The sequence below is a fragment of the Aulonocara sp. 'chitande type north' Nkhata Bay genome, linkage group LG3 (assembly GCF_057382095.1).
Source record: "Aulonocara sp. 'chitande type north' Nkhata Bay isolate Kocher_YH1m ecotype deep benthic linkage group LG3, A_spYH_male_GT1.1, whole genome shotgun sequence".
In the NCBI taxonomy this organism is placed as follows: Eukaryota; Metazoa; Chordata; class Actinopteri; order Cichliformes; family Cichlidae; genus Aulonocara; species Aulonocara sp. 'chitande type north' Nkhata Bay.
This window is the reverse complement of record NC_141346.1, coordinates 18,929,229-18,947,709: the sequence shown is the minus strand read 5'-3', so window position 1 is coordinate 18,947,709 and position 18,481 is coordinate 18,929,229. Positions and strand designations below refer to the sequence as shown.

General features: G+C 40.7%; 1 protein-coding gene across 1 annotated transcript; it reads left to right on the top strand.

Annotated features, from left to right (window-relative positions):
- Positions 1-1,228: 1,228 nt before the first annotated feature.
- LOC147334353 (uncharacterized) lies at positions 1,229-17,905 on the top strand. The gene is made up of 3 exons (XM_086271666.1): positions 1,229-1,455; positions 2,543-2,902; positions 16,471-17,905. Exons 1-3 carry the CDS (start codon positions 1,389-1,391, stop codon positions 16,833-16,835), a joined length of 792 nt encoding a protein of 263 aa, XP_086127792.1. The 5' UTR covers positions 1,229-1,388; the 3' UTR covers positions 16,836-17,905.
- Positions 17,906-18,481: the final 576 nt, after the last annotated feature.

The following is an 18,481-nucleotide window of genomic DNA, read 5'->3' as shown; positions in this document are numbered from 1 at the left end:
GCTCCTGCACTAGTTGCGATTCAAAGTTAGGACCTTGATCTGACAGCAGTCGTCTCAGTGCACACACTAAGGGAGTTACAACATGGAACGCACTGGGAGCAAGGGACGAGCACGATTGGAAAATTGCACTTTTGAGTGAATTGTTGGACTTGTCTGTCTGTTTCACTGTAAATAAACGCACTGTGTTTCTGTGAAGAAGAACCGCGCCTGGGTCCCTCTTTTCCGTGACAATATTTAATAATATATATTTTCAGAAAAAAAATATTGAATAAAACAAAATTCTGTTAATCTTAAAACAGACCATTTTAAAATAGCATTTTTCCCTCTTTATTTCAAGAACATTGAGCATTCTTGAGCGGTAATATGCAACTTTTGTTATTGATATTAAACATTTAAGGGGCTCCAATAAAATGAAAAAAGTACATTTTGCTACTGTAATACAAATGTGAGATTCTAATTTGGTCCAACTTGAGGCCAGATCAGGAAATACAGACTCATCATCTGGCCCACAGCTGGCACACATCAGTAAAACACATTCATATCAGCCCATTTGGCCTGGATCTGGCCAAATATGTTGTGTGCCAAGCAGCTATGTACAGCAAAGGTAATAATATCTAATCCTTCGCAAGCTGGCTGTGGGATTGTCATGGACTCCTACCTCTTCAGTGCCATGTAAAAGAGCTTTCTCCGAAGTCACATATTTTCTTAGCAAAAATGTAAACAGTTAGTCAAACACAGTTGAAAAAAAAATATTATTCCTTAATAAAACGGAATCAAGTCACTATCACCACACTATTCATAACCACAATCATTGTCCCATAATTTGAAAACACTGCAACAAATCATGTTTTTGAGTTTTTTGTTATTTATAGACTTCTATTAGCATTACACAAGCAGAAAAAATAAGCGCAAAAAGGTTGATAAAGATGTTTTTAGTTCTATTTTAGGCACTGGTTGTGCAGTGAAAATGAAGATTGAATAAAGATTTTGACCACCAGAGGGAAGTTGTGTGCACTTGAAGCCTCAAGAATGTAACCTTTTTATGAATCAAAGCTTTAAGACTTAATAAAACTCAATTTCGACATCTCTATATCACGACATCATTACTTAGGTACAAGAGTTTTAAGGCAAAACGCGCAAGATTTAAAAAATCGACATCAAGACATCAAATCAGACGTGACTCCGTTTCGGGGGCGGGAGCTAGAATGTAAAGTACCAAGCGCTCTCGTCAGTGTAGACACAGCGCGTCCGCCTTAACAGAAGGACAGTTCAACACAGTTTTAATTTGAACTAATAGACAAAATAATAGACGAATAGAGGGAAAAAAGTTCTGAACATTTCTGAATCAATCAAACCAGCTTGTAATCAGTCAGCTGGACTCAGCGGAAATGGCTATTTTCTCACTCTGTTGGATTCTTCTGTCTCATACTTTCGTCTGTTCAAGTTCCTTTTACGGTAAGCCGCGTGTATCGTTTTCTCCTTTGTTTTAGAAGTTTGATCTGACTGATCGCCTTATCTGTAGGATAAATCGTGGACAGGGGGCGTATCCACAGGCATGGGCTAAAATAATGCCCCCCCCCCCCCCCCCTCCCCCCATAGTCACCCCAGTTTTGCATATGACTGTGTTGTTTACTGAAACAACATATATGAAACATGTACACTTACTGCATTTGCTTTTTTAAACACCAAATTTAATATATATATATATATATATATATATATATATATATATATATATATATATATATATATATATATATATATATATATATATATATTAGTGGGTGTAACATCTGCATATGTGTAAAAATGACTTTGACTCTTTGACTTTGCCACTCCATTTGAGAAAGAAAATTTAACCAGAAATTTGAGAGGAGCTGTGAGTAGATTTTTTTTGTTTGTTTGTTTGTCTTTGTTTTTCTTCTTATTTTGTCTCCTGTTTAATGGGGTTATTTAAGGTTTGAAATTAATTCAGCTTTTGACTCTCAGGATGATGTCAATACGTGTAAAGACAGTAATGTTAAGTGTGCCCTTTAGAATTCCATTCTTAGAGTACCTTTGGTATTTATTTTCATTTTAGTCCCAAGAGAGTACAAAGATGAAAATGAACAATAATATAATCAGCAAGAAAGCAAAACTGACCTGTAAGGGCAAGGGCCATACCAAAAGTTTGATCTGTCATTATGTTTTTATTATAACATGATGACATTATTCTGTTTTTCTGAGAATGACGTCAGTCTCTTATTTCATCACTGTGATGTCATATGGTTTCATATTGAAAATAAAGTGTATTGTACAGCTCTTTCATATGATGTACTACTCAATGTGGTTTCTTTCTTTTTTTTTCTCAAGGGCACCAGCAGTGAAGGTCAATTAATTATTAATGGCTAAGATTTTTGGAGTTTGTCTTTAGAAACAACAATATGATTGCTCTGCAAGTCAGACCTTCAGCATAGAATGTTCTCAGTCCCACCACCAGTTTCTACTGTACAGTTGTACTTTGACCTTTAACCTCTCTGCTCTGTGGTGTTTCCTCTTTCAGAGGAGACCATCACACCTCAGCCTGGACAGAACGCCACTCTGACATGTCAAGCTTCAAAAAACAAGAACATCATAGCTGTAGAGTGGAGCAGAGTTGACCTGGGAAAGGAATATGTCCTGTTGTACCGGGACGAGAACTTCGATCCTCAAAACCAGTATAAAACTTTTGTTAACCGGGTGTATCTGCAGGACAGACAGATGAAGGATGGAAATGTAACTTTGATTCTGGAGAATGTGACGGCTGCTGATAATGGAACATATGAGTGCCGTGTTGTCCAGGCTCAAATAAACCGCAGGAAGAGAGCTAATCTGAAGACTTATCCCATCAGCATCATCCACCTGAGTGTTGTTGACCCTCCAGGTGAGTGTGTAGAGTTGAGTGTGTGTGTGATCAGAGGTGAAGCTGCTGTTATTTTGACCTCTAAACAACAAAAAAGAAGAATTTAGACTTCCCTCCTCTTGATGAAGTTAAGAAGACCTAGTCTGAAATAGAGCACTAAGCAATTGTTATGTAACAAAAAACAAACCAGAGTTTTCTGATTTAAGCTTAAAGCCACTTAGATGTCAGAATGTAAATATATTTAAGTGAGAGATCAACCAAATTAATCATTAACCATGACCGATTTCTGTGCCTTGTAGACAGAAACATTTGCTTCATTTCTGTAGAAGTGAATGTGAAAGTATATAGAGAAATAGAAACTATGTTGGAGTGTTTCTAAACAAACAAATCACCTGTCCTCAGCCAACACCTGGTAAAAAAAACAGAGAAACTGCAGCTCTCTTTCTAAAGATTTGAATCTAGTATTTCGCCTTTATGTCTTTAGACTTGTGTCAGCTGTGTTCCCCGTGTGAAACATGACATTAGATATTATTTTAAAAGTGTTAGGAAAATGATTGATCTGTTTCTTTACCTCAAGTATAGAAGTATAGATGGCTATCATGAAATTTGATTTCCATCTGTTGCCTGTAGGTCAATAGAATCTGATCCTAAACTGATACTAGTATTGACCATATTTGGCTAAAGTATATCATAAGAAAATTAAAAACTGCAGAGCTCCTAATGTACATGTTGCAAACTATTTTCTGAATCTCTGTCTACTTTAACCCTCTGGGGTCCAGGGTATAACATGGTAATTTTTGACTACTTTTGATTTTACCTCTATATATTTCACCTTTAAAAACTGTTTGGTATCATTATTTTCAGCACAACCTCAAATATCTGAAAATTGAAGTTATTTTTTTTATTTTGGCATACTATATGACTAAACGTCACTAATGTCTCACATATGAAAACTCGCTCTCACTCTTTCTTTTGCTCGCCCGCTTTCTCTCGTGGGCGTCACTCCTAAAACTGCCCCCTCTTCCTAAACAACCAAGTGCCACATGTTGCCATATCATTTTTTGATTGGCTGACATGGTAAACTCTAACACCAATAGGGAAGGGGTGTTTTTCTTTTTCTTTTTTCACTTGCAAGCGGAGAGTGTTTGCTAGCGCTGTCCGTAGAAAACAGTTTTTACCGTTCTTCCCGCTGTAAACACCACTGTTTTATTCAGAAAAAAAACATTGAGTGTATTTTTGTATCATAACTCTGGTTTTATGTGGCCATCGGCACAATTCAAAAAATGGTATATAGTTTGAAGTCCGCACTTTCGACCCAAGTTAAAATGGAGATTGAGTCACTGCATCTTGTAGCTGTGTCGTCTTAAATTGGTCATGTGATTTTGACGCGCCGGCGCATCCGTCGACCCCAGAGGGTTAAAACACTTGGCCTTGCTAAGACATTGGCAGAAAAAGAACCCCCCTCCCTATGAAGAGTGGCTAATGACGATGGTTAAGTTGGCGTCTTACGAAAAAGGTGGTGGTCTATTAGATAAATTGCATCAATATGATTGTATTTGGTCCCCCTTTACAAGCTGGCTTTCTGTAATTGAAGGACAGAGAAGTACTTGGTGTGGGGATTGGTGTGTGAAGAAAGAATAGGATAACCACCTTTTTTTGTTCTTTTAAATTTATTTATTTATTTATTTATTTATTTATTTCGGTTTTGTTATTGAAGTTTAAAATGAAATAAAAATTGTTGATGATAAAAAAAATAAAATAAAACAGCGTTAGTATCCAGTCATGCCCAGGAAGCTCCCACCTAGTGGTTGGGGCCGGGTAGCTAAGGACAGCCTCAACTTTCACCTCCACCGGGCAAACCTGCCCGAAACCCACCTGCTTTCTCAGGTACGTGACTGTAGCTTTGGCGAACTCGCACTTAGCGAGATTTAGAATTAACAAGGCTTCGGACAATCGCTGAAACACTGATTGTAGGATAGCCACATGCTCTTACCACGTGTCCGTGTATATCACTCCATCATCCAAGTACACATTACACCGAGGCACAGCCCCCAACAACCGCTGCATTAAACGCTGGAATGTGGCCGGGGCATTTTTCATGCCAAATGCCATCACTATGTACTGCATGAAATGGTCAGGTGTGACAAATGCGGAAATGTCAAAGGCCCTGTGTGTCAAAGGTGCCTGCCAATTTTTATTTTATTTAAATTTGTTTGGCAGGACCTATATTGTCAATGCAATCCTCCATACAAGGAAGTGGAAAAGAATCAGAAACTGCCACTGCATTTACCTTCTGGTAGTCGGTGCAGAAACGGGGGGTGCCATCAGACTAGGGCACGGGGAGCTCCAAGGGCTGTGGCTGGGTCGTGCCAAACCGTTCTCTTCCTTTTTCATCACCTTGCGCTTTCCCATGGGGCAGCGGTATGCATGCTGTTTGATTGGGGTTTCTTCACCAACACACAGACACTAGTACGCAAGGGCACATCTCCAAAGAGAGAAGGGTAAGGAGTCCAGTAGCCCAAGAAAATCTCCGCACTCTGAAGGGAAAAAATGAGATGAATGGGCTGTTGCTTCGTCTAAATAAGCCGAATTCGCCAACCGCCCACACTGTTGTCCTTCAGAAAGCACACGCAGGTCGTCGTTAGGTCGTCGTCTGGCCTCTACGCTCAACACGGCGACAGAGACAGAACTGGGGGTTGCTATGTTGGCAACAATCTCATGGGTTTCCCTATCATGGTAGGATTTCAACATGTAAATGTGGCACAGCCGAGTTTTCCTAGTTTTCTTGGCAACGGACCAACACAATCCACCAAAATGTGTTCAAATGGCTCCCCAATGACAGGTATTGGACATAGTGGGGTGGGGGGCACTTTTTGGTTTTGTTTACCAGCCAGCTGACACGTGTGTCAGGTATTACAATAGCCAACCACATCCATCTTCATTCTCAGCCAGAAGTGCTGCAGAATATGGTCATACATTTTGGCAATTCCCAGATGTCCTGACCATGAATGATCATGGGCTAATTGTAGCACATGCTGACGTAAACTAGCCGGGACCACTATCTGTTGGACTGCACTCCAGTTCTTCCAGGCTTTGGGCTCCACCTTTGCATCAGCAACCCATTACACACAAAAAATGTCTGCTTCCTGTCTCCTTTTGGACCATCGCTCTCATCCACGGCGGCAAAAAATTTGGTTAATGATGGGTCCTCTTTCCGAGCAATCATAAGGGCCTCTTGCATGGGGGGGGGGGGCCTGCGGGTTCCTTTTTCCAAAATAGAGCCACGGACTCTGACAAGTCAACTGCTTCGCCCTGCCAATGGGCCTGTGACCGGATAAGAACATCTACAGGAAATACATCCAGGTGCTGCCGGCTTAAAGAATCTGACAAAGGCCTTAGGTCAGGAGTCTTCGTGACCTCTAGGGTAGGATAAACCTTCCCGCCTGCTATGTCATTGCCCATTATGAAATCCACGCATTCAATCGGGAAGCAAGGGCACACAGCCACAGGAAAAATCCCACTTATTAGGTCACTCCGCAACCAAACTCGATGGAGGGGGGCAGGCACAAAAGTCATTCCAACGCCTCTCACAATAACATCAGTGCCACTGGCAGTCTTTTCATCAAAGGTAAGTGCACTGGCCAGTATGAGAGACTGTGAGCCGCCTGTGTCGCATAAAATAACGATCCAAGATGGCACCAGTGTACTCGGCAGGCCGTCTTCACCTCTCCTTTCGACCTCTCTTTTTTGACTTTTGAATTTTACTTCTCATTCTCTTGGTAATATGCTCATCAGGTGGCAATGTACTAATAACTTATGATCAACAAAAACTTTCAAATCTTCGATTCTCTCACTCCTATGGTTCGAATCCATGTTGGACTCTGGGAGATGCCACCTTGTCAAGATCGGACTCCTCCACCAGCATATCCTGCCTGCCCCTACCCACCCTGTTCAAGAAACGCTATAGGCAAACGGAGTGGCATTCGCATCCGTCTTAAGGCTTACCTTAAAGCACAGGCTATGGCTAATCAGCATGCTAGCATGGATATTCTACGTCCTCTCTCCTCCTCCCGTGACTGCCTTCTTGCCAGATCGCTTAGCAGTCGGTGGATCTGCCCCGTCGGACAACAAGTCTACCCAGCCCTCTCAGTGGCATGCCTGCCTATTCGGACCTGGATAACGTCTTCCAGAGGTGGCGTGCGTCACTAAGCTGTTTTTGACGCGCTACAAGTAAAGACATGGCATCCATGACACGGATGGCTCTGCTAAATGTAAGGTCACTGGTGAATAAGACTTTTGTTTTAAATGACTTTTTCCTTGACTCGGGACTGGATGTTTTGTTCCTGACGGAGACTTGGGTTCGCCCTGGTGAGTCGTTCTCCTTCTCGGAGCTTCTCTCCCCAGACTGTGCCTTCTTCAGCTCACCTAGGCTTATGGGCAAAGGTGGTGGCTTTGCCTCAGTTTTTAAAAATAAAAATAAAAATAAAATTTTGCTGCTACCCTCCCCTACCTACCCTATCTTTGAAGTTCAGTTACTGGAGTTGGCTGATTCTTCTAAAGCTCTGTGTGTTGTGGTACCGACTGCCAAAATACAACAAGGAATTTATACATGACTTTGCTAATCTATGAGGATCTGTTCTTTTTAAATATGATTGTGTTCTTATCACTGGGGATTTTAATATTCATATCTGTTGTAAGGATGATCCATTAGCCAGAGATTTTCTTGCTCTAACTGACTCTCTTAACCTTTTCAGTGGGTAAATGAACCAACCCACTTTAAAGACCATACCCTTGATCTGTTTTTTTCATATGGCCTGGACATTTGTATTAAGAACACTCACAATGCTGTGATCTTTGATCACTTCCCAGTTATTTTTGATGTTGATCTATGCAATACAGAACTGCACCCTGAGGGCATCCAACGCCCGATGCACATAATTAATTCTGAAACTCTGGCTAATTTTTCTTTGGTGTTCCTTAATTCTGCACCCACTATTACTTATTGTCCCATACCTCATACAGTTGATGACTTTGCTAATTCTTTGCTACCCACATGCTCCTCTATTCTTGACGTTGTAGCACCTATTAAAATGAAACATCCTCGAACCAATTCCCAACGTTGGTTAAATGACCCTACACATGCCCTACGACGTGTGTGTTGCCGAGCTGAGAGGCGGAAAAAAGATGTCTTACCTACCAGCCGCATGAAGTTTCAAAATGCTGCTAAAATGGCTAAAGCAGTTTTCTTTTCTGTAATTATTGAGACTAATAGCCATAATCCTCAAACGTTGTTCAAAATCTTTAATTCAGTGGTCAAACCCTCTCAAGAAATGCCAATGGTGTCTTCTCTGGCTCTCTGCAAACAATTTTTAAATTACTTCACAGATAAAATGTTATCTCTTCACACCCTTTAGTTGTGAGCCCTGCTTCCACCCCAGGATGTTTGTCAACCTTTCATCAGTTTGAGCTGGTGTCACTCAATTCAATTCAATTCAATTTTATTTATATAGCGCCAAATCACAACAAAAGTCGTCTCAAGGCGCTTCATAGGTACAAAGAAAAACCCAACAATCATATGACCCCCTATGAGCAAGCACTTTGGCGACAGTGGGAAGGAAAAACTCCCTTTTAACAGGAAGAAACCTCCGGCAGAACCAGGCTCAGGGAGGGGCGGCCATCTGCTGTTGGGGTGAGAGAAGGAAGACAGGATAAAAGACATGCTGTGGAAGAGAGACAGAGATTAATAACAGATATGATTCAATGCAGAGAGGTCTATTAAAACCTCCTGATCCTGATAACCTAAAAATGTTATCAGGAAATTATGAGACAGGAGAGGGTTTTCAGGAAACACTGTTAAATGTTCAGTTTCTATGCCATATGTTAAAACAATATCTAGAGTGTGATTAAAGTGGTGGGTGGGTTCTTTTACATTTTGAGAGAAGCCAATTGAGTCTAATAACAGATTAAATGCCATGTTGAGGCTGTCATTTTTAGCATCTACATGGATGTTAAAATCACCCACAATAATTATTTTATCTGAGCTGAGCACTAAATCAGATAAAAAGTCTGAGAAATCAGAGAGAAACTCTGTGCAAAGGCCCAGGTGGACGATAGATGATAACAAGTAAGACTGGTTTCTGAGTTTTACAGCTGGGGTGGACAAGGTTAAGCATCAGGCTTTCAAATGAATTAAAAGTCTCTCTTGGTCTTTCGTTAATTAATAGACTGGTGTAAAGAATTGCTGCCACACCGCCCCCTCAGCCTGTGCTTCGCGATTTCTGATAGTTAGAATGACTCGGGGGTGTTGATTCATTTAAACTAATATAATCATCCTGCTGCAACTAGGTTTCTGTAAGACAAAGTAAATCGATTTGTTGATCAATTATTAAGTCATGTACTAACAGAGACTTGGAGGAGAGAGACCTAATATTTAATAATCCACATTTCACTGTTTTACTCTTTGGTTCAGATGTGGATACTGTATTGTTCTTTCATTATGATTTTTCATGTTTAACTTTATTGCAGGTTTTTAGGGTTTTTTTTGTCTTTTTGGGAGCTGACACAGTCTCAATGGAGATGGGTTTTTGGGGGGATAGCAGGAGAAGAGAAGCTGCAGAGAGGCGTGTAAGACTGCAACTCTGCTTCCTGGTCCCAACTCTGGATAGTCATATTTTGGGGGGGTTTAATAAATTTGTCCATATTTCTAGAAATGAGAGCTGCTCCATCCAAAGTGGGATGGATGCCGTCTCTCCTAACAAGACCAGGTTTCCTCCAGAAATTTTGCCAATTATCTATGAAGCCCACATCGTTTCTGGGACACCACTCCAGGCAGCAATGGAAGAGCATCTGCTTTCAGGTCATGATATTTCTTTTGCCGGGACATTTCAAAGTCTCTATGGTCTTGAGCTTTTCGGAAGGCATACTGCAGCCATCTCTGATGGCATTGCACCCAGTTGCTTACAGAAGAGCAGCCCACATTTTCAGTAAGGCCCATCAGCCGATCCTGGGGAAGAAATCCATGTCTTCCAAACCTCAAATAATGTGGTGAATATCCTGTAGAACTGTGCACTGTATGGTTATATACCTGGATCATCTCAGGCAGGTGATCTCGCCAGTTTCTCCTCTCTTCACCTAATGTGCCCAGCAACCCCAGAAGAGTCCGATTAAGCCGTTCACAGGCCCCATTTCCAGCTGGGTGATAGGGTGTTGTATGATCCTTCTTTATGCCATACAATTCACACAGCTCCTGCACTAGTTGCGATTCAAAGTTAGGACCTTGATCTGATAGCAGTCGTCTCGGTGCACCGAAGGGCTGAATTACCTTGCTCCAAAGTACTTTAGCTGTCGTCACTGCAGTCTGATCTTTTGTAACTGCAGCCCAAGCAAATTTACTGAAGTGATCCACCATGACCAAAACATTATGATACAGATCTTCTGGACCACCTATAGACAAAAAGTCTACAGACAACAGTTCCATGGGTGCAGATAGAGCTGGGCGATAGAACGATAACGATATGTATCGTGATATAACTTTTTCTCGATAGAAAAATTAAACTATCGCGATAGACCTCGCCGCTCTTGCCCTCTTAAAAAAAAAAAGAAAAAAAAAAAGAACAGCCAATCCAAATTAAGTAGCGCAGAACCTAACCAATCACAGCCGCAGCATCACGTCACGTGACTTGTTACGTACAGCACAAGTGCCAAGCCGCACATGTGTATTTGTTTGGGAAGCAGCCAGCCACCATACCGCCGCCCGGGTAATGGAGGAAATGAGTGTGCCGACTAGAAAAATCAACTGAACATGACTGAAGGGAAAACAGATGATGGTTCCAATGCCGGAGAGATTGTCGAACGGAAGAGCGATAGAAGTTCCGTAGTGTGAAGGTATTTCGGCTATTTCAAGTCTGACAAAAAACAGAGTAGCGTGCACTGTAAATTGTGCCGAAAGCAAGTCTGGAAATACAATAAACCGGTGCATGCGCTACGTCCACACGTACCCGGGTATTTTTGAAAACGCAGATTTTTCTATGCGTTTGCACCTTTCGTCCACGCGTAAACGGCGTTTTTGGTCACTGAAAACGAAGATTTTTAAAAACTCCATTTTTGCATTTACGTGTGGACTAGAAAAACGGAGAAAACGCAGCGTCAAAGGTGTGCGCATTTTTTTGACGTCACACTGTGCGCCACGTTATTGTTTCGGTGAAATGAATTTCTACAATACTGTTACTGTTAATTCTACTCTCTGCAGTGTTTAAATGCTTACATATACACACAGTTACTGTCCGTCCACACATACGACTCGGTTCTGCTTCTATGCCCCAGCTTTGTTTACTTTTTCCCACCGAGGCTTCTAGACTTCTGATTGGCCAACATTTCTGCACGGTTAGGAATCTACCTCCACCTGCTGCTTTGGCATGTTCATAGCAGCGTTTTCCTTCATTTCTGCCTTTATGTGTGGACGGGATTATTTTTTAAAACGAAAACGGAAAATCTCCCTTTTCAAAAATACCCGTGTACGTGTGGACGTAGCCTCAGTCTCTGACTGGAAGCGCTAATTTGGCTTTTGTCAGACTAAAGTAACTGTTAAAATTGTTTGAAAAGCTAAGCTATACAAGAAGGAGAGATTGAGAATTTCCTTTTAGTTCTGTTTATTTGATATTGACAAAAGTTAGAAACAAAATATTAATTCTAAAAATAAATCTTAGTTTGTTTTACAGAAGAACAGACAAAACTGACTAAGTGGAATTGACAATTTAGTAATCTGTTTCCTTTGTTCTATTTTGAAACTTAAACGCTTTAGCGGCTGCCTTTTGTGTAGTTTGCAATATTTGCCTTTATTTATCTGAAAAAGTCTCATGTTCCTTAAGTACATCTACCCTGTTGAACTTATTATAGGAAATAAATATTTAAATAAAAACAAGCTGCTGATTATTTCACATTTTACTTGTGAGCAACGGCACATTTAAATCTTACAAATATAGTTATTTGGCTTATATCATGATAGATATCGTTATCGTCTGAAATGAAAAAAACATATCGTGATATGAAAAAATCTTATATCGCCCAGCTCTAGGTGCAGATGTCTTAATGGAAATCAAAGGAGCATGTTTCGCAGCAGCCGCTTAACGCAGAACACAGGCTTTACATTGGGAACTTAAACTCCTACTAACAAAAGCAGTCACTCTCTCTTTTCCATCCTGAACTTGTGCAAGTACGGCTCCTAAGCCCTGGTTGCTGGCATCTGTGTACAAGATGAAGGGTAGATTAAAATCAGCAAAAGCCAACACTGGTGCAGATGTTAGAGCCATTTTTAAAGAACTAAAGGCTGTATCACATGTAGAGTTCCATTTAGTGGACAAGGGAACATCCTTCCTCTTAGAATTCTGTGATGCTCCAACTAATATTTGATTTAATGGTTGGGCAATTCTTGCAAAATCTTTCACAAATCTCCGATAATAGCCTGCCAGACCCAGAAATGATTGTAATTGTTTCACAGTTGTTGGAATAGGCCATTCTTGAATACATTTAATCTTGTCAGGGTCTGGAGCAATCCCTTTCACTGAAACACGATGACCCAAATACTGAACCTCTGGTTTTAGAAGACAGCACTTCTTGGGTTTTAATTTGAGGCCATGCTTTGACAGTTTACCAAGGACTGCATCCAAATGAACCAAGTGGGTGTCAAAATCTGGAGAATAGATTATTACATCATCTAAGTAGACAAGTACAGACTGTAAGTTTTCTTCACCCAGGCATACATGCATCAACCTTTGGAAGGTGGCTGGTGCATTTGACAAGCCAAAGGGCATTCTGGTGAATTCAAATAAACCCATGGGTGTAGTGAAGGCTGTTTTTTCTCTGTCTGGTGGGGACACCCCAACCTGCCAATATCCACTGGCAAGATCAAGTGTGGAAAAATACTTTGCGTTCCCCAACTGGCAAGTGACTCTTCTATTCTTGGAAGAGGGCAAGCATCTTTATGGGTCACAGCATTAAGTTTACGATAATCCACACAAAATCTAAATGTCCCATCCTTCTTACGGATTAACACAATCGGAGAAGCCCATGGACTGCAACTAGGCACACAATGATGTTAGCATCCAACATACCTTGAATCAAACTCTTCACCTCCTGATATAACTTTGGTGGAATTTGTCTATAGCGCTCACGGACTGGTGCAGCATTGGCCGTAGGAATTGAATGCTGCATGGTGCTTGTCAATCCATAATCTTCCTCATGCACAGCAAACACTGCTCGGTGCTTAAGCAATAAAGCCTGCAGTTTCTCGAATTCCTCTGTGGACAAATGAAGACCAGTTAAATCAGGGAACATGCATTTCTCCTTGGGCAGGGCTTGCGTTTGGTCCATACTCACTCTAACTGTGTTTACACCAACACGAGTCATGTTCACACTATTCTCTTGTATGATATCTGCTGGGTCAATAATAAAAGTCTTAGCCAACTTCTGATGTCTGTAAAGGTACATTGGTGAGTCATTAAGGTTTTGGACCCTAATCAAAAGCCTCCCATCATGGACTGTAGATAATGTTCTAGCAATTAAGACTTCACCCACCTCGACAGGTTCCACCAGGCATTGATAATCCCTGCCGTCCACTCCAGTCTTCGTACAACCCCAAACCAACATCTCACTCCAAGGGGGAATCTGTATAGGATGGCGATTTATGGTACGTAAATACCCAATGGACCCATCTAAAGCTGCAAACCGTGCCTGACTGGCACAAATCTGAAAAGCGGTAGTCCAAGCTCTCTGTTCGGCTCCACTAGAGGAGAGGTAGGCTAATGGCTTCTCCTGATCCATTTTTTCGTAACACTGTGAAATAACATTCATACCCAGGACGCCTTCACTGTCGGTTAAACATTGGTCCTTAATCACCAAAAAAACCACATTCAGGGAGTTCCACCTGTCCAATCTTCACATGTAGCAATACATAACCCAGGTATGGAATATCTAGTCCATTAGCAGCCTCGAGCACCAGCCAGCTGCTTGCATCCTTCAATTTCATACCATTACTGCCAAAGTGTTTAGAGAAGTAGCTGTTCTTTATCAGTGACACATTTGATTCAGTATCCAGAATACACTGTATTGGGACATCATCAAGACACAAGCTGACTTTAGGAACTTTTCCAATCAGTTTTTTCACATCAGTTTGAGGCCCATTGGCTTCGACACAACCCACTGTCTTGGCCGCCACAGTGGTGTCGTCTAGTTTAACGATCCAGATCTAGGCTTGCTTTTACAGAACCGAGCTATGTGGCCTGGCTGGGAACAAGTGTTACAGATGGGGCTACCTTGTTCATCATACCTGTTTGAGTAAACTCTGGGTCTGCTCCCGCCTTTCTTTCTTGATCTGTACTGGTCAGTCTGTTTCCAGTCCAAAGTCTTTTGTGTAGCTTGATGAAGTTCTGATCGGATTTCTTTGATCAAGGTCTGTGATAAATCATTGAATTGTGTGGTCATTTGCTTGTTCATGTCCTCCCACAACTCTGATTTGATCTGTTCCATATCCTTAGCATTACAGGTCTTGTATCTTTCACCTTTAGCAGCAAAACACTGGACTGGATCAACCATTTCACCATAAACGTGTTCCCTCAGGATTAGTTCTGCTTTAATTTCTGCAAATGTCAACTGATCATTCATTAGAATTTTTGTTCTGAATTCACCTCTAAGGGCAGTGTCTCTCAAGCCTTCAACCAGATGATCTCTGAGAAGAATATCTCCGTCATTCATACCTCTAGGGTCCTTCCTCTTTAACCTGAGAAAATGTTCTTGTAATCTCAGTGCAAATGAACTGATGTCTTCATGTGTTTCTTGACGAGCATTGAAGAACTGAGAGCGCAGGACCGAAGCAGTTGTTTTATCCCCATACAACTTATCTAACTCATTAAAAATTAGCTCAGGTGAATTACGCTTCTCTGGTGCTAGAATTAAAATCTCTCTTTTAGCCTTGCCTTCTAAGCAACAGAGTGTTAATTCTGCTCTAAAATCTACAGGAACTCCTTGCAAAGCAAATGTTGTCTGCAAATTACTTTTCCATTCACCTAGACTAATATCTGAATCCTTCCCTCTAAATTTAGTTGTGACCATATTAAACATAGGGATCATACCAAAGGGCCTAAACCCTGCACTAGAAACTGGTGCTTCTCTATTTGGGCCAGACTGTGATTCACTCTGATCAGTCATCTTGCTTTTGCCCACTACAGATTATGGTGGCCAGATTATGGTGGCCAGATCCTGTCGACGACGCCAGTTGTAACACACCCAAAGAAAGACTCTAGGTCTGACCAACCGTCTCAGTCGTGGGCAAAAAGATGACAGTCAATAAAATTCTAAAAGATAATTTATTGACAAAAAAATATCAAGAGATAAAAGATAAAACAGTCCAGTGTCCCATTTATGAATCGTATAAAAACAAATGACTGCTACAAACTAACATAACTGACCTAAACATGAAATGACATACAAGGGTATATATAATGGCTGATCAGACCATTGTGATACATGAGGGATAACAAACAAACACAATCATAAATCACAAACGATGCAGTACAATCTAGTTTGTTAATAAACTAAACACCAAAGAAGAAAATCAAAAACCCCATTAAACCCTAAACTCAAATATTTAATTAAATACAAATACTTTTTTTTAAAAGTAAAGAAAACACACATTCGCCCCTTCAGCAGGAAGTGGTGGTGTGGTCCAATTATCTTCCTTTGTATTTAATGGTTTCAAACCCTGGCTACCATCTTTTGTCCAGCAACTCCCAGGGATGATAGCAGGTAAGAAATAAAAAGACAAAGGTTAATCAAAAATCAAAGAAATGTAGTATGAATACATATGTAAACTAAATGTGCACACTTACAAATAGAACAAATGTATCCAAACCAATCAATAAAGTTATTGGTAACTAAAATGTATTACTATGTTCAAATGAAGAATGAAAATACAAAAGTTACCGACGTTAGAGTGTGGCCACGGGTTTGACCATCACAATTATATAGGTTATACATTACATAAAACAGAATTCCTGTTTTATGTAACTGAAATGTTCAATTATGTCAGCTAAAGAAAATCAAGTGCTTTGCATGATGAGTATAAAATCGAGTTCACGTATTGTACAGAGGTATGTTACAACTCCTTAAAAAGAGGAGATGTCATGGGAAAAAACTTTAAATAACAACTAAAACTTGTGGTTATAACTGTTTTTCCTCCTACATTAATGCTGATCTGGAGGTGAGCTGAGCTGAGTGGTGATGCCTATTGTTTAGGAGAATATGGCAGCAGTTACCTGGTGGGTATACTTGAATTTATATCACTACCACAGCAACTAAAGTAGAGGTGAAAATAAAATCTAAAACAAAAACCACTCGTTTGGTAAAGATTCTTATAAGGTCACACCAAACACAGTAGAAGACTAAATATTACCAAGCTATTATAATCAGCTGGTCTGAGTGATGTGATCAGAGTGCCGTAGAGGGCAGTTTGAAGAGGAAATGGATTCTGTTCTGTTCTATTCTTCACTCATCACTTACCTGGCAGCTGACACCTCACACCTGTTTCTCACCTGCAGGTCAGACAGGAGGACACACAGCCAATGGAGGGAAGGAGGATAAAGGGAAGAAGGATGAACCTACCAGAAAAAAAGCACTGCCAGTCTCTGTGTTAGTCTCTCTGTCATGTTTTGGTATGGTGTTGGTTGTGATTACTGCTTTAGTGCGCTTCCAAAAATACAAAAAGAATAATACCTCTTTCTATCCAACTGATAAAGAGGCTGAAGAATTGGACTGTAAGAAATCACCCAATAAAGTCTATGTTCCAGCAGCAGAAAATACAAAGTTCCCTGTAGAATCACAAACCAGCCACACAGGGAGCCACAAGCCAGTGTTCTCTTTTGTGCCGGTCCCAAGCCCGGATAAATGGCGAGGGGGGTACTGACAGGATCCATTTTGATTTAATCTGTCAAAGTAAATGTTTTGTCACTCATCCAAGTGACTTCTTCAGTCTCAGCTGACTGCAGGTTTCCCCAATCTTACAAACATTTGCATAATGACTGATACTAGCCCACCGTAGGAATAATGGCCAGGAGGTCAGTTCCTTAATCATAGTTATGCATAATCATATTACGGGGAAACTTGCTGTCAGCTGAGACTGAAGAAGTCACTAAGATGAGTGAAACTTTTGTAGAAATGATAAATATCAGAGAATTGTTAAGAAATATTGGGGTAGCCCAGGCTTGGCCAACTTCAGGCCTCGAGGGCTGCTGTCCTGCAGGTTTTAGATCTCAGCCTTGGTCAACACACCTAAATCAAATAATTAGTTTATTACCTGGCCTCTTGAGAACTTCAAGACATATTGAGCAGGTAATTTAGCCATTTAAATCAGCTGTGATGGATCAAGAACACATCCAAAACCTGCAGGACACCGACTCTTGAGGCCTGGGTTTGGACACCACTGGGTTAGCTGGTGTGGACCAGCCAAAGCTGACATGAACTTACACAAGTATCAGTGACAAGTACCCGAAGTAGGTTTTATCCAGATTATCCCCTTTTAATATGCTGAATATACAGGAACCCTGGTTTGATGCTCCTTTTTGTACATAACGGTATAAATGTGTAAAGACACATCTAAACTTTTTTCTTCTTTTGAATGAATCAAATAGTTTTTAATGCAAAATCAGTATCAGATATCGTGTGGCTGTCATATTACTGTAATACTGATAATAAATCTACTCTATGTAACTGAATAAATTAGTCTATATTAAAAAAATAAAGTGTTGATTGCAACTAAAAAAAACAAATGCTATGCTAAATGGTTACAATAATGTGTATTATACAGTTGTAAATGTAGATTATGTTACATCTTACTGCATAACACATTGTGCTGTACTCCAAATAACCTGGTTTTAATTTAGAATATCTTTTTGAAGTCTTGTAAAGTTTTTCTTTTTAATTAACAAGCAGAAGTACACGACTCAGCTTCAAAAAATTCAAATAAATAAACTGAATTGTTTTGTTTTTGTTTCATGTGGGGGTTTTCCTTTTTCTGTTGAAGTGAATCTGATAGTTACTTTATTATAGTTTTATTGTCTCACAGTTTTTGAAAGACAAACAAAACAGCTGAGCTCATCTTCAGGGTGGCCTCTGCCTTTGAGATAAGGTATAAGATGCTAGCTGACAGGGCATACATGGAACACCATAGCCAAGTGGCCAGCACAGAAACATCTGTGCCAAATATGGCCTGGAAGTCCCAAGGTCAAAATGAGAGACGCCCCCAAGGGTGGTGGAGAATGACAAAGGTAAGATCCTGTGAGACTTCCAGATACAGAGGGACGGGTGATGGCTTACCAACCGGACATAGTGGTGGTAGACAAACAGAAGAAGATGGCTGTAGTGATCAATGTAGCGATACCGAACGACAGCAACAGAGTCGGGGGGGCCGAATACTTTTGCAAGCCACTGTATGTTGGGATCCTATTTGTAGATTTTAGCTCGGCATTTAACACCATTCTGCTATACAAACTTGTAATCAGGCTGATTGACCTGGGACTAACCACCACACTTTGCTCGTGGATTTTGGACTTC